Source organism: Oryx dammah, unplaced genomic scaffold (genome assembly GCF_014754425.2).
Source record: "Oryx dammah isolate SB20612 unplaced genomic scaffold, SCBI_Odam_1.1 HiC_scaffold_1, whole genome shotgun sequence".
Lineage (NCBI taxonomy): Eukaryota > Metazoa > Chordata > Mammalia > Artiodactyla > Bovidae > Oryx > Oryx dammah.
In genome coordinates, this window is record NW_024070185.1 from 16,520,117 (window position 1) to 16,539,808 (window position 19,692).

The window sequence follows — 19,692 nt, forward strand, 5'->3', positions numbered from 1 at the left end:
AGATTGTGAGCTCCAAACATGGACCCACTTGAGCTTTCTCAACCATGTATACATCACACTAACTCAAAGAACTAACTTGATACATCCAGGAATCAAGATTTCAACTGCAAGTACCTCATTTGGGGGTTGGCTCACTCCTATTCCCACCAAAGTAAACTAAACTACATATTGTTACGTCCGCAATGGTTAAGGCAACCACATAAAATCTTTTTACTTAAAAGACATTAAACTCACTGTATTTTATTCAGCAATATTCCTCATCCATGTCCAACACTGGAGTGCCCGCACCAGTCACAGCTGAATCTAATTTGCTGTAATCTTGGTAAATGGGAGGCAGTCAACAAGTCCCCAGCTCCAGCCCAGAAGCAGCACATAACACGTTTCTGAAATAAAGTAATAAAGAGAAGATGGGGGAAAGGTTCCCTGACCATAACTGACATTTGTGATGTAGCAGGAAGGTCCCCTGGGTTCTGACTGCCTATTATTGGAATTATAAATATTTACATTGTTGAAGAGATTGATGAGTCATTTGTTATTGCTTCTGTTACTGAGATTAGAGTCCCCATCTCTTGAGTGTGCTACTCTAAATTCTTAGCTTGCTTGATCCTGGGCAAGCCTCACAGAACCCTTTGAGAACTTACTCTGCTTGCTATTTTGCAGCTAGGAAACTGAGGCAAGAAAGTGAAGTAGTGTTCAAAATCTAATAATTAGCCAAAGGCAGAGACAATACACCAGCTCTGATGCCAGAGCCCAAACTCTTAGCCAGGTGCTTCATGGCGCCCTTAGTTGCAAAGCCTTTTTGTATAATTGCTCATTAATTATATGTGGACTGCTGGTGCACTCACGCATTTCTAAATAAGATTTTAGGGCTATCATTCTGGTTGGAAATGAGGAACTAGGGCTCTTGCTTGAAGATGTGTTTCAATAACAAAACCTACTTGCCCTTAAACAGTATAGTTATGAATATTTGGGGTGGTTTATTTGGGTTAACAGAACTTGGAGGGATTAAGGGTTAAAGTCCTCCCAAGCCACCCTTTCCAGCTGCTAATACAGATCACATTACCGGAGAAGGCACGGTAACCCACTGCAGTATTCTTGCCTGGAGGATACAATGGACAGAGGAGCCTGGCAGGCTATAGTCCATGGGGTCACAAAGAGTCAGACCCAACCTATCAACTAACACTTTTACTACATGGTTAACTCCATTTTCTCTTTGGTTTGCTGAAGAAATCAACGTGTGAGGATACCTGTCTTCCTATTTTACACCTTGGAGCATGCAAATACCAAAAACCACAATACTGTCACAACTGTTTTGTCCTTCCAATTGGATTTTTTTTTGTTCTGATTCACTGAAAGACATATAAGCTGCTGCTACTGCTGCTAAGTCGCTTCAGTCGTGTCCGACTCTGTGCGACTCCATAGACGGCAGCCCACCAGGCTCCGCCTTCCCTGGGATTCTCCACGCAAGAACACTGGAGTGTTGCACAATACCTACAGAAATTGTTCAATGAGATGTGAGGGGGGAAAACTCACATTTACTAACTATAAAGCATCCTGCATACAGAGCCACTTTCATTATGTATCTTATTTCTCATGGCCATGCAGAATTTAGGCCTTGGTGTTTGATTATCTCTCTCACAGGAAGCATAGTTGTTCTAGGGTTGATGTTGCACAAAGCCAGAAACAATTTCCATTGTCTCCAAGAGGAATTGGAGACAAGGGAAGTTATCTTGTCCTGAGGCAGAATGTTGAAGTAGGAAAAACTGCTCTTGGCACTGTATTCCTCTCTCAAGCACTTACTCTGAGTCCCAATCTTACTCTAAACTGCAAGTGTTGGTATTATCTCCCCTAGGTGTTATCTGAGAAAGACTGTCATCAACTCAGTATCAGCCTGGTATCCTCAGAACTCAGTGGGTGCTTAGAATTGCAAAAAACTGGCCTGAATCCACTGGCTGGATGGTTTTGGATAATCTGTCTGAACCTTAGTCAAATCCTCTGTAAAACAAGGATGACGATATCTATATCCTAAACATGTTAGGAGGATTGGGCATAATTCTTTATGTAGGCTGAGAAGCACACCACCAAAGAAACAGTAGGAACGAGATAAATGATAGCTTTTCTGGTGTTTGATATAAGCATAAAACACAAAGGTGTCTATTTCCGCAGAGAGTATAGGTGTGAGAGAATCATTGTGTATTTCTTCCTCTGAACGATAAAGATATTTATAAAGATTTAAAATGTTAGTGCTACTCATCTGCAGCAAATAACCTGAATATACACATGTGCAGACCAAAAGGCTTAACTCGAGGTTTAAATAAAAAAAAAAAAAATCTTACATCACATCAGAGAATAATACAATATATTTTGAAAGGTTAGTAAAACCCCAACTCACTCACATTGAGAAACTGGCTAATAGGATCTTTAAAGATGTGAAAATCATGCCTGAGAAAATGCTTATATGTACAGAAGACAAAGCTGCGGTGACTATATATTGTGGGAAAGGAAATTGCCTAAGGACACTTGGGGTGAAGTTACAGTACACTGAATTGTGTCATAAATAAAAGAAATCCACTCATTCATCAAGTATTTGTTGAACGCCCGCTACCTGCCAAACACAAACAAAACAATTCACAGCCATCAATTCGACTTTACTTTCTGGGGGCCCGGCAGCCCACCGGGTAAACTATAAAATCTTCGCGGCTAACTCCTTACGCTAAGTTTACAGAGCCCGTCTTTGAGCAAAGGGATAGAGCAAGAAGGCCCCGCCCCTCCTCTCGCCGGCCTCGTGCGTTTACGTAATCGTATTTCGAAAACGCCAAGACGTACCTACGGTGTCCCACGAGAAGATGGTATTGCTGCAACTTGTTCCGCCCGCGTGGAAGATGGCGCTTAATGCGTCAACCATCCCTGCTGCCCGGTTCCTTCCTTAAGGGGGCGGGGCCCAGAAAGGACGGGTGCTTAGGAAGTGTGTGTTTTTGTTTTTCCCGCCCTTTCTCTCCTCCCTTTGCTCTCACTATATTCGCGGAGGGTGAACGAGCAAAGACAGGAAAAAATTTAACCAGGAGAAGAGCACGAGGCGAGAGACAACCGTGGCGTGAAGCCAGTTCGAGGACTCGACGCTCACGGGGGCGGGGCAGGGGGCGGGGCCAGAGCTGCGGGGGCGTGGCTGCGGTTGCGGTTCATTTGCCCGCGGCGGCGACGGCGAAGCAGCAGGCGGTGGCGAGTGGGTGAGTGAGAAGCCGGCGTGTAGGTGGCTGTTTGGGCTTCGGTTGCTGGGATCGGACAAGGGCGGAGGCGGAGGCTCTCCCCAGGGCTCGGCTCCGCGGGTCTTCCCTTTCACCCCGTGACTGAAAGCGGGCATCGGGTTTTCCAGCCCGGCGACTAGTGGAGTTGTCTGCATCCGGGCCCCGGACTTTCCGGCAGCGGCGGCGCAGAGATAGGGGCACGGGGTTCCGTCTCCTTTTCTGCTTTCCCGCCCGCAGTCCCCGAGCTGGCTCCTTCCCGGGGTCCTGGCGTGAGATCCGAAGAGATCGATCCGTCGGATCCGTGTGCCGCGCGGGCTCGAGGGGAAGGAGCCTCGGGCACCAACAGGCCTGGCCCGGGGAAGGCCAGAGAGCTGGCGGCGCGCGGCTGCTCCGGACCGAGTCGGGGTCCGAGAGAGGATGAAGTGGGATGGGGTGGGCTGGAATCAAACTACTGGCTTACAGAATTGTCTCGGTTTCGAGGTTTCTAAGGATTGCTGATGTCTTGGAATCTGGTGCAGCAATTCTAGACTGGGTTTTGCTCCCGTTCTGTGGTTCATGACCTGTTTACTTCTCTTCTCCGAGATTGCACAGACTTAAAGGAAGTGACCATTATGATTTGGGTATCACTTGACTGATGGCATCAGTTGCAGAAAGAAGTGCCGTGATTACGCGTCTGCTTTGACCACACAGGGTCTGACTGGCCCTGGTGATCTCCACCAGGCTTCTGTATTCAGGAGACTGGGAGGTCATGCACTTGCCCTAGAGAGGTGGCCCTTTCCGAAACAATGGAGATTGTTAGGCTTTAGTGAAAACATCCTGACCGTGGCCAGTGGATGAATTCCGATTCAGACTGTTCTCATCTTGTGATCCAAAGCAAGGCGGGGGGGGGGTGTCAATCCATCTGGCATTTTAATTTGTACAAAGAGCTTGAAAAATACTGTTATATCTTACTGATGATCTCAGACGTTGGAAAAGTCACAGAAACAGGAATATAATGTATGGGAAATTAATAGCCTGAAGTCAGAATACTTGAAATACGATGGTGTTATGTGACACAGATAGTATTGCCGGCACCTTGTCAGTCTAGGAAAGCCCTGAATCAGTTGGAAACTAACATCATGATGAATGTACTCTATGAAACAAAAACAAGAGAAGTGATGGATTGTGCACTAGGCTAGCCTTAACCTGCCCCAGGGAACAATTACATAGGAGCTAAAGGGTTTTTTCCTCCCACCTTATAAAGTTAATAAAACAATGTCATTTTTTGTTGTTGTTGTTTTTCTGGCTCTGTTAGCAATACAAATTAATTTTCAGAGAAAGAAAAAACCAAAGACTCCTATTTTTCTGTTTTAATTAAATAATTCTAAGGAGTAGTACGTTAGCCTGCCTATTTGAGAAACTGGAGCTCTGGGAGATGGTCAGATAGGGCTATGGTGAACTACACCTCTGAGTCTTGGAAAGTGTTGCAAAGTCTTTTTTATCTGGCATTACAGGGAGTTTAGTGTCAATAAAATCTGTCTGGGCAGGTCCTATTTTTGAAGTTGGGCTATTTTATTAGGATCCTGCTTCTCTTGGGGCTGTGTGTCTGTGTGTGTGTGTGTCTGTCACTCAGTTGTGTCTGACACTATGACCCATGGACTATAGCCCGCCAGGCTCCTCTCTCCATGGAATTTACCAGACTAGAATACTGGAGTGGGTTGCCATTTCTCCCTCCAGGGAGTCTTCCCAACCCAGGGGTTGAACTCAAGTCTGTTGAGTCTCCTGCATTGCCAGACAGATTCTTTACCACCTCGCCTTCTGGGAAGCCCTCTCTTAGGATTGTGAAGTCACTCAGTCATGTCTGACTCTTTGTGACCCTGTGGACTATAGCCTACTAGCCTCTTCCATCCATGGGATTTTCCTGGCAAGGATATTGGAGTGAGTTGCCATTTCCTTCTCCAGAGGATCTTCCCGCCCTAGGGATCGAACCCAGGTCTCCCGCATTGCAGGCAGATGCTTTACAGTCTGAACGATCAGGGAAGCCCCCTCTTTTAGGATTGGGAGGTAATAAACAGAAAGCATGGTTATGAGAAATGTGGGCCTAATGATGGTTGAGTTCTTATTTACAACAGCAGTAAAGGCCAACCAACTTTCTAAATATCAACCAGAGAGGAGATAACTGATTTTTAGCAGAGGTTTTAAAAAAGCAAAAGTTTAAAACTACCCCTGTGCTAACAGTTTTAACATGTGGTAATTAATCTTTATGTCTGCATGTGCTGGATTATTTTCAGCAAGTATATTGGGTATACCCTCATGAACCCTGTTCTTTGTTTACAGGAGTGTGGCAAGCCACTGTGTCACCCAGTTTGGATCCTGGCTTACCTCAAAACTCTTGTTTCATAACTGTCTGGTGTAGCCAGCACTACATGTAAAAAGATATATTGATGAAAGACTCTTGATTTCAAGCCATTTCTGTATATATGAATTTTCTTTGCCAAAGATGATGACTTTAACTGTTAGCAAATTCATTTTTACTGCTCTCTTAACTATACTTCTCTGTGACTTTAATTTCTTAAGTTATTTCTTCCAGTAAGATTTAAAGCTAAACAATTCAACATAATCTTCATCATTTATTTTCTTTCTGATGTTACTAGCAGTAAGATTGAACGTAGTTGCTGCTGCTGCTAAGTCGCGTCAGTCGTGTCCAACTCTGGGCGACCCCATAGACGGCAGCCCACCAGGCTCCCCTGTCCCTGGGATTCTCCAGGCAAGAACACTGGAGTGGGTTGCCATTTCCTTCTCCAGTGCGTGAAAGTGAAGTCGCTTAGTCGTGTCCGACTCTTAGCGACCCCATGGACTGCAGCCTACCAGGCTCCTCTGTCCATGGCATTTTCCAGGCAAGAGTACTGGAGTGGGGTGCCATTGCCTTTTCCGTTGAACGCAGTTAGTGGCCTATAATAGAACAGTTTTCACAATTAGGTAAAAGGTTGTGCTATAATCTAACCAGATTTTGTTCCAGGACTCAATTCCACTTAAGTGTTTTTTATTTTCAATACAATGATGAAATGTTTGAATGGCAATATTACCTTTATGATTATTCACCTTTTTTATCCAAAAAGGAAGAACAAAAGAACATGTTACAGTATACTGGTATGGGTATGTGTTTACTTAATGCATCTCCTTGGCCTCTAAGGTTTGCTGTTATTATCTAAGCATCATTACAGTTTCTATTCAAATTATATTCCTATATACTGTCATTATAAAGTATTTAAATTGTATCTGTAACAACGGATTTTTTTTTTTCCCGACTGAGTCATGTGGGCTGCAGGATCCTAGTTCCCTGACCAGGGATTGAACCCACGATCCCTGCATTGGGAACGTGGTATCCTAACCACTGGACCACCAGGGAAGTCCCAACAGTGGATATTTTAAGCAAGCTATACAACTTATACTGAGTGTAATCTCTAAAGTCTATTAAATTGAGACAGCACATTTAAAACTGTGAATATTTCCTAAATGAATTTCTAAAATAAAAAATACACAAGGACTGTCTTTGTGTTAAACGATTTCTGCACATACTTACAGTAAGGCATTTTGCCAAACGCTGTATATCCATTCTTGACATCATGATAAAAGTGCTCATACAACACTCTAAAATTAGAGTATTTTATTTTTTGCTTTTCATCAGTCTCTGAGCCCTCCTGACAAGGTGTAGATAAAGTTCTTTATTTTAAGTAAAATGGTTTACTTTGACATGAACTTAGTTATAGATCAAATGTTATTTCTAAAGCAATCATACAGGCAAAGGTAGATGTATCATAGCTCACCTATTAACTACTATCCTTTACCATTATAATGAATAGATTCCACAATTTTAGACTTGCCTAAATGAAATTGGCACTGAATACGCATAGGTATTCAATTTTAATATTAGGCAGGAATGATTCATTTTGCATTCATACGTCATTGAATGTACAGTTTTAGAGTGATCCATTGGAGTGGGTTAAGATGTCAAAATGGCACCCCGCTCCAGTACTCTTGCCAGGAGAACCCCATGGACGGAGGAGCCTGGTGGTCTACAGTCCATGGGGTCGCAAAGAGTCGGACACGACTGAGCGACTTCCCTGTCACTTTTCACTTTCATGCATTGGAGAAGGAAATGGCAACCCACTCCAGTGTTCTTGCTGGAGAATCCCAGGGACGGGGGAGCCTGGTGGGCTGCCGTCTATGGGGTCGCACAGTCGGACACGACTGAAGTGACTTAGCAGCAGCAGCAAGATGTCGAAGAGACCTGGATTCTAGTGTGGCTCAGTGACCTTGGGCAGTTCACTCTTCTCTATTTTCTCAGTAGATTGAAAGGGCCCATCCAACCATTTAGTCCTCTACATGTTTTAAATAATTAAAGCTTTTTTACTTCAGCCGTTTAGTGTAGAAACTTCTTGTAATGATAAAATGCCACACTGCTTTCTTGAATAGCATATTAAATATATTTCCTATTTCTTGAACAGCATATTAAATATACTTACCTCATTTTAAACACCTGTTTTGGCTTTAATACCCTTGATGCCCAAAGAGTATGCTGAGAATAATCCTGTGCATCCTGTTTCCTCATTTTCTCATAAGGTTCCAGATTGTTGTGGTCTTACAATCTTTTGTCTTTCTTTTCTCTCCCTACCCCCCACCCTCCCTACCCCCCACCCTCCCGCCCCCCGCCTTCTTAGCAGCTTTTAAGGTTTTCTGCTGCCAGGTATGGACTGCCATAACAAAGAACCACAAACTGGGTGATGTAAAAATGTATCCTGTCTCAATTCTGAAAGCTAGAAGCCCAAAATAAGTGGTTGGCAGAGGCATGCTCCTCTAAATACTCCAGGGAAGAATCTCTCTTTGCCTCTGTTTAGCTTCTGGTAGTACCAGCACACATACCTTGGCCTGGAGCCACATACTCCAGTTTATCTTCATCTCCACATAGCCCTGTCTCTGTCTGCTTGCCTCCAAAGCTTTCTCTCCTTGTCAGGACACCAGCCATTGTGTTAGGACCATCCTGCTCCAATATCACCTCATCCTAACCTCATTACACTCATTTCTAAATAAGATCGCAGGGGGTTAGGACTTGCACATGTGTTTGGGGTGGGGAAGGGCACAGTTCAGCCCACAACAGGGGCCATGGTCTCTAGGTGAGCCCTCCCTTTCCCAGTTGGCTTCTCTTTAATTCCTATGGTTCAGGAACCAAATAGCTAATCACATTAGAATTGCAAATAGGCTGGCCATTTAGAAACAGTGAGGATCTATTCAATGAGCTTTAGTATATAATATTTCATATTAATGTTCAAAGGCTTTTTTTAAGGTCATTATTTTGGATTTCTAAGTGTGTATCCTGGTTATAAGTGGTAATTTACTACTGTGTATCATGAAATTATCATCATATCAGCAACCACTTAATGTGCCCCTGCCATGCATAGTTGGAGACATGCTTTCACATCTTTTTGACTGGAGAGGAGAAAACCACATATGTCTAAATCATTTAAGATTTTTTTTTTTACCTTAGAGTGCACTTGTTTTTTTTTAATTTTTATTGAAGTATAGTTAGTTTACAGTGTTCTGTTTCTGTTGTACAGCACATGCATATATCCACTCTTCACGTTATTTTCCCAGATAGGTCATTGCAGAGTATTGAGAAGAGTTTCCCATGTTATACAGCAGGTCTTTATTAGTTATCCATTTTAAACAGAGTAGTGTTGTATATATCAGTGGGCTCCCCAGGTGGCTCAAAGGTAAAGAATCTGCCTACCAACGCAGGAGATGTGAGTTTGATCCCTGGGTTGGGAAAATCCCCTGGAGGAGGAAATGGCAACCCACTCCAGTATTCTTCCCTGGAGAATCCCATGGACAGAGGAGCCTGGCGGGCTGCAGTCCATGTGATCACAAATAGACAGACATGACTGAGTCTGCGCACACGAGTAGATATCAGTACCAACAATTGCGTTTTTGATGGATGACTTTTAAAACCACTGAACTTGATTACTGGTTTTGTATGTCATTGTCCAGATACCCCTGGAGCTTTCAGATAATGTGACAAATGGGATGCAGTGATGTCGACCCTCTGTCCACCACCATCGCCAGCTGTTGCAAAGACAGAGATTGCTTTAAGTGGTGAATCCCCTTTATTAGCAGCGACCTTCGCTTACTGGGACAATATTCTTGGTCCCAGAGTAAGGCACATCTGGGCTCCAAAGACAGAACAGGTACTTCTCAGCGATGGAGAAATAACTTTTCTTGCCAACCATACCCTCAACGGAGAAATCCTTCGAAATGCAGAGAGTGGGGCAATAGACGTGAAGTTCTTTGTCTTATCTGAGAAGGGAGTAATTATTGTTTCGTTAATCTTCGACGGAAACTGGAATGGGGATAGAAGCACCTATGGACTATCGATTATCCTTCCCCAGACAGAGCTGAGCTTCTACCTCCCACTTCACAGAGTGTGTGTGGATAGATTAACTCACATTATCCGGAAAGGGAGGATATGGATGCATAAGGTGAGTGGGTTTGGAACTTATTAAGCATGCTAACCTAGCCACTGACAGTTTACCTTCCAGTACATTTATATCTGGCTTCCCAGGTGGCTCAGTGGTAAGAATCCGCCTGCCAATGCAAGAGACAGGGTTCAATCCCTGGATGGGGAGGATCTCCTGGAGAAGGAAATGGCAACCCACTCCAGAATTCCTGGCAAATTCCATGTTCAGAGGAGCCTCTCAGGCTACAGTCCATGAGGTCACAAAGAATCAGACGCAACTGAGTGGGCACGCACGCACATTTATATCTAATTTTTAGAAATTATATACAGTTAACTTCAAACAGGAGCTATTATTTGCTTCTACCATATTAGGTACAGATCCATTTAGGCTAGTATTTGTGGTCTTTTAACCCTGGAAGGTAGAAGATGATAGCTCCACATTGTAAACAGAAAACCAAAGCTTAGAGAAATTAAGAAACATAAGCTTCAGAGTCTGGATTTGTCTTGCGAAGTGTTTGACTCTGAAAGCTTATTTTTGCATTGCATGACCCTGTCTTTCACTTACTGTGTATAGTGTAAGCAGTTTAGGACAATTGTTTCATAAGCCTTTGCCCATATAACCTTTGGTCCCTTTAAGTTCTTTGCCAAGTTCCCAAATTTTTAAAATGAAAAAGTTGGACCAAATGGTATTCAGAAGATATTCCTTTCGATTTTGTGACTTGAGCTAGAGGAAATTATTGTTATCACTTAAATCCTATAGTTTAATAAATAGTGATATTTATATTTCCATATACTGTCATTCTGGCTCATGAGAAGAACAAATTTCGTTCTTTCTGCTTTGCAGTTTGATACTAACATGGAAATCCACTAAAGCATTACTGATTTTTGTAAGGCTTTTACCAGATAGTAGGGGAAAGTAATATCTTTTAAAAGGATAGTTTTTTAAAAAACTATGTTTGCAGGTGTAGCTCCTTAATTCTCACATTTATAAAAATCATTTAAAATCTAGCTTGATATTCCCTAGATTCATCTTGATCTTATCCAGTTTGAAAAGTACGATTTCTTTTGTGAAACTTTGCAGATGTTACATTGACTGTCTTTCTGTCGAATTATATTTTTAACTGCTGACCAAAAGGGTGTTATTTTATTTCATATTGTCTATGAAAGCATGGATTTGTTGGGTGCTTCCCACCCAACCTCTTTTTTTTTTACGCTAAAGTGGAAAGTATTTTTCCCATGAACTAAATTACCCAGGAAGATGTCTGCCATTTAACTGTATTGTGGAAAATAAACAAGTATCTAACGGTTATGGTTTATTAATTTTAATGAATTTTCTCTTGCTCAGGAAAGGCAAGAAAATGTCCAGAAAATCGTCTTGGAAGGCACAGAGAGAATGGAAGATCAGGTAAGGCACAGATTTCTCATCCCCAGACACGGCCAGACCTACCACTAAGGGCTGCGTAAAGCTAAGGGGTGCTTCTGTTAAACTGCCCTGCTGGCTCAGATGGCAAAGAGTCTGCCTGCAATGCAGGAGACCTGGGTTGAGAGGATTCCCTGCAGACATTATTAGTTTGACAGAGTGAGCCTGAATGCGAACAGAACCTTTATGGAGATAAATGGAATAAATTGGATGAAAACTTCCATATCTTAGACCTGAAGAGTTAGATAAATAAACGATAATAAGAACTGCATCTACAAATTAATATTTTGCTACCTTTTTTCCATTTGCATAGGATAAGTTTTGGACAAGTTGCACATAGTAAAAATTTTAAGTGCTATATATTATTTTTTTTAAGGTATTGCTTCTTAAGCATTTCCACAGAAGTAGTTATAGCAGGAGAGTGAGTACCCCTAAGATATCTGGGAGCACACACACAGGTCTAGGCATAATATTTCTTTGAAGTCTCATTTGTATCTTTAAAACTCTTGCAATTTTTTTTTTTTGGAGGATAATTGCTTTACAGTCTCGTGGCAGTCTCCGCTGAACAACAACATGAATCAGGCATAAGTTTATATATATATATATATATCTCCCATCCCCACCCCAACGCATCCTTCTAGATTGTCACAGAGCACCAGGGTAGGCTCCCTGTGTTACACAGCAGCTTCCCACTACTTATCTATTTCACACATGATAGTGTATGTCTATATCAATGCTCCTTTCTCAGTTTAAACCTCATGCAGTTTACACTTTATTCCGTGATACATCTATTTGTTTTAATATTACAGTTTGCCACTTACCTTCTTACCATCCTGGCTTTTGGTGGTATCAAGTCTCCAAGAAAACATGCCATGTTTATCCCATGGCTTTGAATATCCTTAGGGAACAGGCACCAGGGTTTGAGAAGCATGATTGCAAGGGTATGGCTTCCCTCATGGAAATTAATTACAAAGCATTTCAACCCAGGGCAGAGATTCTCTAAAGGGAGATCTCCCACAGAGAAAGTGTTCTCTGCATTTACTCTCATCGCCTCTGGCCACCCTCATTGCTTCTCTGAAAACTCCAGTGTAAACAAGCCTTCTCTCTGGTTCTCTTTGGGATGCCTGAGACAAATAGTATTTTAAACAATAACTTTTTCTAGAAATTTGTCAGGATATAGGAACATAAACAAGGCAAATACAAAATGCTATAAAATGATCTTTACAAAATTAATATGTTTGTACTTTTGTAAATAACATTTATAAAAGTCAGAAGGAGGGAGATATGGAGAAAGGTCTAAGACTTAACAAGAAAATATTTCCCTTTACTCACAGAAATATTTCCCTTACTCACTAGTTCCTTGCTAGGCAGTAAGAAGTGTGCCCAGGAACGGGGTGATTTTCACCAACCTCTAGATGTACCTTCTAGTTATAGAGGAACTAGTAGCGTTATGTCAACATAATGAAATTTAGAACCCAGTAAAATTCTGTGTTTTCTGGGAGTTTTTCAAACCAGAAATCTGTGCTTATAAAGTTGACAGCGATTAACGTTAAAGTTTATTTGTCTTTTAAGCCCTCTTCTTAAAAATGTTATCCTCCCCTTTCTGTGTTGGGAGGAAATTATACCTGGGCTTCCCTGGTGGCTCAGACAGTAAAGAATCCACCTGCAATGTGGGAAAACTGGGTTCGATCCCAGGGTTGGGAAGATCCCCTGGAGGAGGGCATAACACCTCACTCCAATATTCTTGCCTAGAGAATCCCCATGGACAGAGGAGCCTGGCAGGCTACAGTCCATGGGGTCACAAAGAGTGGGACATGACTGAGCGACTAAGCACACACATACTTGAACAAACAGGAGGCTTTTAAAGGGGAACCGCTTTCCTGCTGAGAAATTCAAGACCTTTTAGAGCCTCTTCTGTGTTCAGCCATCTAGTATTTGTTGTTATTAAGCTTCAGTGAGGATCTCCATTTGCTTATAATGACAAATGTCTGAGATGCTGTGTATAAATAGTATATATGCCTACATCATGGGGTCGAAAAGAGTCGGACACAACTGAGCAACTGGACTGAACTGAAAGGGAAGGTGTGTGCTTAGTTGCTCAGTCGTGTCCCACTCTTTGTGACCTCATGGACTGCAGCCTTCCAGGCTCCTCTGTCCATGGGGATTCTCCAGGCAAGAATACTAGAGTGGGTTGCCTTGCCCTCCTACAGGAGATCTTGCCAACCCAGGGATCAAACCCAGGTCTCCCGCATTGCAGGCGAATTCTTTACCGTCTGAACCACAAGGGAAGCCCAAGAAGACTAGAGTGGGTAGCCTACCCCTTCTCCAGGGCGTCTTCCCAACCCAGGAATCCAACCGGGGTCTCCTGCATTGCAGGTGGATTCTCTACCAGATAACTACCAGGGAAGGCCCAAAGGGACAGTGTTCTCCCATAATTATCCTTTCTGAAAAGGAGTTGCCTGATAATTGAGTTCTTGCAAATCTCAGATCATGAGGTTGCAGTGACTTTATTTTGAGCAATAAATACTATTTGATGATGATATATAGTCTAAAGTTTAGTCATGCTAGTTTTAGTTGCTTGTAGCTGTCATATGGTAAAATTGTTTTACAAGGAAGCAAATTTAACACAACTTCAATCATTAGTCTTTTTGAATTGCATGTGTTGATTGTTGTAATTATAAACTGACGTTTAAAAAATTAAAAAGCAAAAACAAATGAAGGTTTATATTCATGGCTTACTACAGGATCAAATTTTTTTTATAATAAAACATCCTGAGAGATACAAGGGGGCCTATGACTTAGGATACCATTTCCAGAGGCAGCATCACATTTAAATTATAAAGCAACTTAACATGATATGGGGCTCTGAAAACTAGGTTAAGTCACTGAAAAAAAGGACTGGTCCTAGGAATGCAGAGTTTCTACTTCAAATAGGCATGTAAGGAGTTTGAGTTCAGTTCAGTCGCTCAGTCATGTCTGACTCTTTGCGACCCCGTGGACTGCAGCACGCCAAGCCTCCTTGTCCAGCACTAACTCCCAGAGCTTGCTCAAACTCATGTCCATCGAGTTGATGATGCCATCCAACCATCTCATCCTCTGTCATCCCCTTCTCCTCCTGCCTTCAATCTTTCCCAGCATCAGGATATTTTCCAGAGTCAGTTCTTCACATCAGGTGGCCAAAGTATTGGAGTTTCATCTTCAACATCAGTCCTTCCAATGAATATTCAGGACTGATTTCCTTTAGGATGGACTGGTTGGATCTCCTTTTAGTCCAGCGGACTCTCAAGAGTCTTCTCCAGCACCACAATTCAAAAGCATCAGTTCTTTGGCACTCAGCTTTCTTTATAGTCTAATTCTCACATCCATACATGACTACTGGAAAAACAATAGCTTTAACTAAACCAACCTTTGTCTGCAAAGTGATGTCTCTGCTTTTTAATATGTTGTCTAGGTTGGTCATAACTTTTCTTCCAAGGAGCAAGCATCTTTTAATTTCATGGCTGCAGTCACCATCTGCAGTGATTTGGAAGCCCAAGAAAATAAAGTCTGTCACTATTTCCATTGTTTCCCTGTCTGTTTGCCATGAAGTAATGGGACCGGATGCCATGATCTTCATTTTCTGAATGTTGAGTTTTAAGCCAACTTTTTCACTGTCCTCTTTCATCAAGAGGCTCTTTAGTTCTTCTTCGCTTTCTGCCATAAGGGTGGTGTTATCTGCATATCTGAAGTTATTGATATTTCTTCCAGCAATCTTGATTCAACCTTGTGCTTCATCTAGCCCATCCAGAGCATTATGTACTCTGCATATAAGTTAAATAAGCAGGGTGACAATACACAGCCTTGACGTACTCCTTTCCTGATCTGGAACCAGTCTGTTGTTCCATGTCCAGTTCTAACTGTTGCTTCTTGACCCACATACAGATCTCTCAGGAGGCAGGTCAGGTGGTCTGATATTCCCATCTCTTTAAGACTTTTCCACAGTTTGTTGTGATCCAGAGTCAGAGGTTTTGGCATAGTCAGTGAAGCAGAAATAGATGTTTTTCTGGAATTCTCTTGCTTTTTCTATGATCCAACGGATGGTGGCCATTTGATCTCTGGTTCCTCTGCCTTTTCTAAATCCAGCTTGAACATCTGGAAGTTGACGGTTCATGTACTGTTGAAGCCTGGCTTGGAGAATGTTGAGTATTGCCTTGCTAGCGCGTGAGATGCGTAATTGTGCAATAGTTTGAACATTCTTTGGCTTTGCGTTTCTTTGGGATTGGAATGAAAACTGACCTTTTCCAGTCCTGTGGCCACTGCCGAGTTTTCCAAAGTTGCTGGCATATCAAGTGCTGCACTTCACAGCATCATCTTTTAGGATTTGAAATAGCTCAACTGGAATTTCATCACCTCTACTAGCTTTGTTCATAGTGATGCTTCCCTAAAGCCCACTTAACTTAGAATTCCAGGATGTCTGGCTCTAGGTGAGTGATCACACCATCGTGATTATCTGGGTCATGAAGATCTTTTTTATACAGTTCTTCTGTGTATTCTTGCCACCTTTTCTTAATATCTTCTGCTTCTGTTAGGTCTATACCATTTCTGTCCTTTATTGAGCCCATCTTTGCGTGAAATGTTCCCTTGGTATCTCTAATTTTCCTGAAGAGGTATCTAGTCTTTCCCATTCTGTTGTTTTCCTCTATTTCTTTGCATTGATCACTTAGGAAAGTCTTCTTATCTCTCCTTGCTATTCTTTGGAAGGCTGCATTCAAATAGGTCTATCTTTCCTTTTCTCCATTGCCTTCAGCTTCTCTTCTTATCCCAGCTATTTGTAAGGCCTCGTCAGACAACCATTTTGCCTTTTTTGCATTTCTGTTTCTTGGGGATGGTCTTGATCCCTGCCTCCTGTACAATGTCACGAACCTCCGTCCATAGTTCTTCAGGCACTCTATCAGATCTAATCCCTTGAATCTATTTGTTACTTCCCCTGTATAATCATAAGGGATTTGATTTAGGTCATATCTGAATAGTCTAGTGGTTTTCCCCACTTTCTTCAATTTAAGGTAAGGAGTTTAAATATAATCATTTCCTAAAATGTGAATGAGGGGATAAGTTTTGTTCTTAGATTGATCTTAATATGTGATTTTAAAAACATGTTTAGCTAAAAATTGATAGACATACGACAGTTTCACCTGCCTCTTTAAAAGTTTGTGATTTCAGCATGGGCAAAACATTGTGGGGGAGTTAGCAGTGGCCACGAATGCATGTGGGAGCTACCCATACTTGAGGCACTTCACACCTGCGGTGTTCTCTATTGAGTTTTCAGCTTCCTTCTATAAACTGCAGATTTTAAAATTACATTTTTGAGATGTAAGCAGTCGTAGTATTCCCTTGAAAGAACACTAAAGGAAACTTGTCTTCTTTATTGATTCTTAAAAATACATGCTATGACTTTGATTTGGGTAGATTATACCTTATTATGAATATAGAGATTGAATATTGACTCAAGCTTTACTACTGAGATTTCTACTGAGAATTTTAAAGCCTTTTTACGCTTGTCTTTCCTCATTTTTAATATAAAATACATCGATCACCTTTGATTAGCAAGAGTTCACAATAAAATTGCAAAGGAGATTCTTTCTAAATTTGGTGTGGTGATTTAATTATTGCGTGTAAATGATAAACCAATGATTCCATTCTGACTAAAGAAAATTATTCCTGGAAGAATGAAAAGGAGTTTTAAATAGCATATAAATCTTTTAGAAATAGAAAGGTTTTAGAGTAGACACTGAGGCTGTGTTTGAATGTGTGTGCTCAGTTGCTCAGTCATGTCCCATTCTTTGCGACCCCATGGACTGTAGCCCACCAGGCTCCTCTGTCCATGGAATTTTCCAGGCAGGAATACCAGAAGGGGTTGTTATTTCCTCCTCCAGTGTTTGAATAAGCTATCAAGTATTTCTGTTAAAGGGTATTATTCTTTGCTTTCAGTTTTTGATTTGTTATCGCCAACTTCATCCTATATTTTGTGATTTTCTTCGCTTCATTTTACTTTTTTGTGCAGGGTCAGAGTATTATTCCAATGCTTACTGGAGAAGTCATTCCCGTAATGGAACTGCTTTCATCTATGAAATCGCACAGTGTTCCTGAAGAAATCGATGTACGTTCTCAGTTGTCATGTTAAATCGGAGCACTGGTACCGTTTATTAATTCCCCTAAGTTATATTACTATTACATATATTAGTAATGTTCTAATTTCAGTAGTACAAATTTTTATCATACATATCATTCATATGAATTATGAGCCACTTTAACAAGCACATTTAAAATCCTGAATTTAATGGCCAAGCAGAGACCTTTTGGTTAGTAATAGCAGTTATGATAAATTTATTTAGTTAAATTCTCCACTTTTGCATTTCCTAGAAGTATGAGAATTTCAGACCTTAGAGAGTCAATCAGTGTTTAGTGCAGTACTTTTTGTAACAAAGTAGTGTACAGATCACTAGCTGCTAATGGAGGTTCCCTTATCTTCACTAGTGTGATTTCCTTAATCACTCATTTGTTGAGGACATTAGGAATTACACACTATAGATGTGAAGAGAAATCTTTAGGCAACTAAATTAGCAGCTTCCTGACTTTGTAATTAAGATTTGTTTCCGGACTGTGACAGCTCAGAAGAGGAAGTAGTTCTTGTAAAAATGATTGCTTAACCTGTCTCACCAGCTTTTGCATCATTTATTCTGCAAGTTTATATTGGTGACACAGATTGTTTTATGGGGATTTGTGATGCTCAGAAATGAGGGCAATGTGTCATATTGAACCTAGACTTCAGAAAACTCATGTATTAAAATTGTTATTTTAGCGTTTTGTTAACAGCCAGAATATTCTTTTTTTTCCTTTTGGTGCATTTTAGATAGCTGATACAGTTCTCAATGATGATGATATTGGTGACAGTTGCCATGAAGGCTTTCTTCTCAAGTAAGAATTTTGTTTCTTTCCATAAAAGCTGGATGAAGCAGATGCAGACCTTATGCTCACGTGTGACAAGATTGGGAAGGAAGAAAATAATAAGAGAATGCCTAACTAGATTATTCTAGGGTCAGCGATGCATGATTGAATTATTGCTTAGCTTTGTGTTGCTTCTTTAGTTGTTACATACCTATGATATATTTGATGTGACTCTTTTTAATATTTAAAGAAGCTGAGTTTCCCATAGTGTTTAGATAAGAATTCTTGGACCCTTGTCTGGTTCTGGTTTCTTGTTTTTCTTCTCATTAAAGCTGAAACAAAGAACCCTTTCTAATTAAGTTGTGTTATAGATGGACGTACTTAGGCCTAGAAAAGAAAATTTTCATATTTGTACTGATCCTTTCCTTGTTACAGTAGATTTTAGAATGTGAGCTCTAAAATCAGGCATCCTGGCTTACTGCTGTGTAACCCTGAGCAAGCTATAGGAGCTCTCCATGCCTGCATTTCCTCATCTATAAAATGGGATAATATTACCCACTTCATAGGAGTGTTGTAAGATTGAGTGAGATGAATCGTGTTAGGCATTTAGAACAGTGCGTGGCACATAATAATAGCAAATAGCTAACATTTTCTATGTATTTATTCTAAGAAAAATGATAATAAGGATGATAATGGCCAGTGTTTATTGAGTGCCTGCATATTAGTCCCCTAAGTGCTCGGCCTGCATTTATAATCTCATCTTCTACTTATATAATCTCATCTTCTACTTGAGTGTTTCTTTACAGTTACATATTATCATGAAATTTTGTTTTAAAAAATGAGGAATGAAAGGATAAAATATTATGTCTGCAGTCTTCTCCTTTAGGTTCATGATGGGGTGTTAAAGTTATGTGTTTCACCTCAAAGCCTTACGTGGCTTGAATCAGGAGCTCTTTAGTCCTGATTCTCCTCAGTGTCAGCCATTCATGAGGTTATTTTTAGCCCCATTTGACTTTAAACAAACCACTTTAACCTCTTTATACCTCAGTTTCTTCCACTATAAAACTGTGATATTTTACTAACTGCATTGTTTTAAGGTTCAGATAGAATCTGTGAAAGGCATGTGGTGGAAAATGCCGAGTACTATAGAAATAAAAGATGGCATTACAATCAAAACTTGGGTGTTCATCATTTAAAGCTATTCAGAGTTTTTTGAAGTTCACTTGTCTTTTTTTTTTTTTTTTAGTTTGTGAAATTATTTTACAGTCAACATTTTTTTAATCTTTTTTTTTTCAATTCACAGTGCTATCAGCTCACACTTGCAAACTTGTGGCTGCTCTGTTGTAGTAGGTAGCAGTGCAGAGAAAGTGAATAAGGTAATTTATTTTGTAATCCAGCAAATAATCTGATTTTTTAATGCTGCTAGCGTATGTGGATTGTAATTTAAAGGTTAGGTTGCAGTCAAGATGATCTTATAATATTAGGAGGCAATGTAATCTGACCAAGTTACTGGGATACCCTATGGCAAAAATAAACTCTCTGAATAGGAAGTCATTTATCAATTTCATTGTGATAATTTATAAATACTAGTCTCAGTATTGTATAAATGGTTT

The 19,692-nt window shown here is 40.9% G+C and overlaps 1 protein-coding gene across 2 annotated transcripts in view; it reads left to right on the top strand.

The window, feature by feature from the left end:
• The first annotated feature begins 3,150 nt into the window (after positions 1 to 3,150).
• C9orf72 (C9orf72-SMCR8 complex subunit) overlaps positions 3,151 to 19,692 on the top strand; it is a 39,346-nt gene continuing 22,804 nt past the window's right edge. For both annotated transcript variants that reach the window (XR_005720672.1, XM_040237940.1), the window contains exons 1-6: positions 3,151 to 3,227; positions 9,270 to 9,757; positions 11,081 to 11,140; positions 17,196 to 17,291; positions 18,045 to 18,109; positions 19,383 to 19,455. Coding sequence is in view for 1 of the 2 variants with exons in the window: in XM_040237940.1 (XP_040093874.1) it covers positions 9,314 to 9,757; positions 11,081 to 11,140; positions 17,196 to 17,291; positions 18,045 to 18,109; positions 19,383 to 19,455 (738 nt within the window). In the remaining variant the exon portion in view is untranslated. The remainder of the gene's footprint in view (positions 3,228 to 9,269; positions 9,758 to 11,080; positions 11,141 to 17,195; positions 17,292 to 18,044; positions 18,110 to 19,382; positions 19,456 to 19,692) is intronic.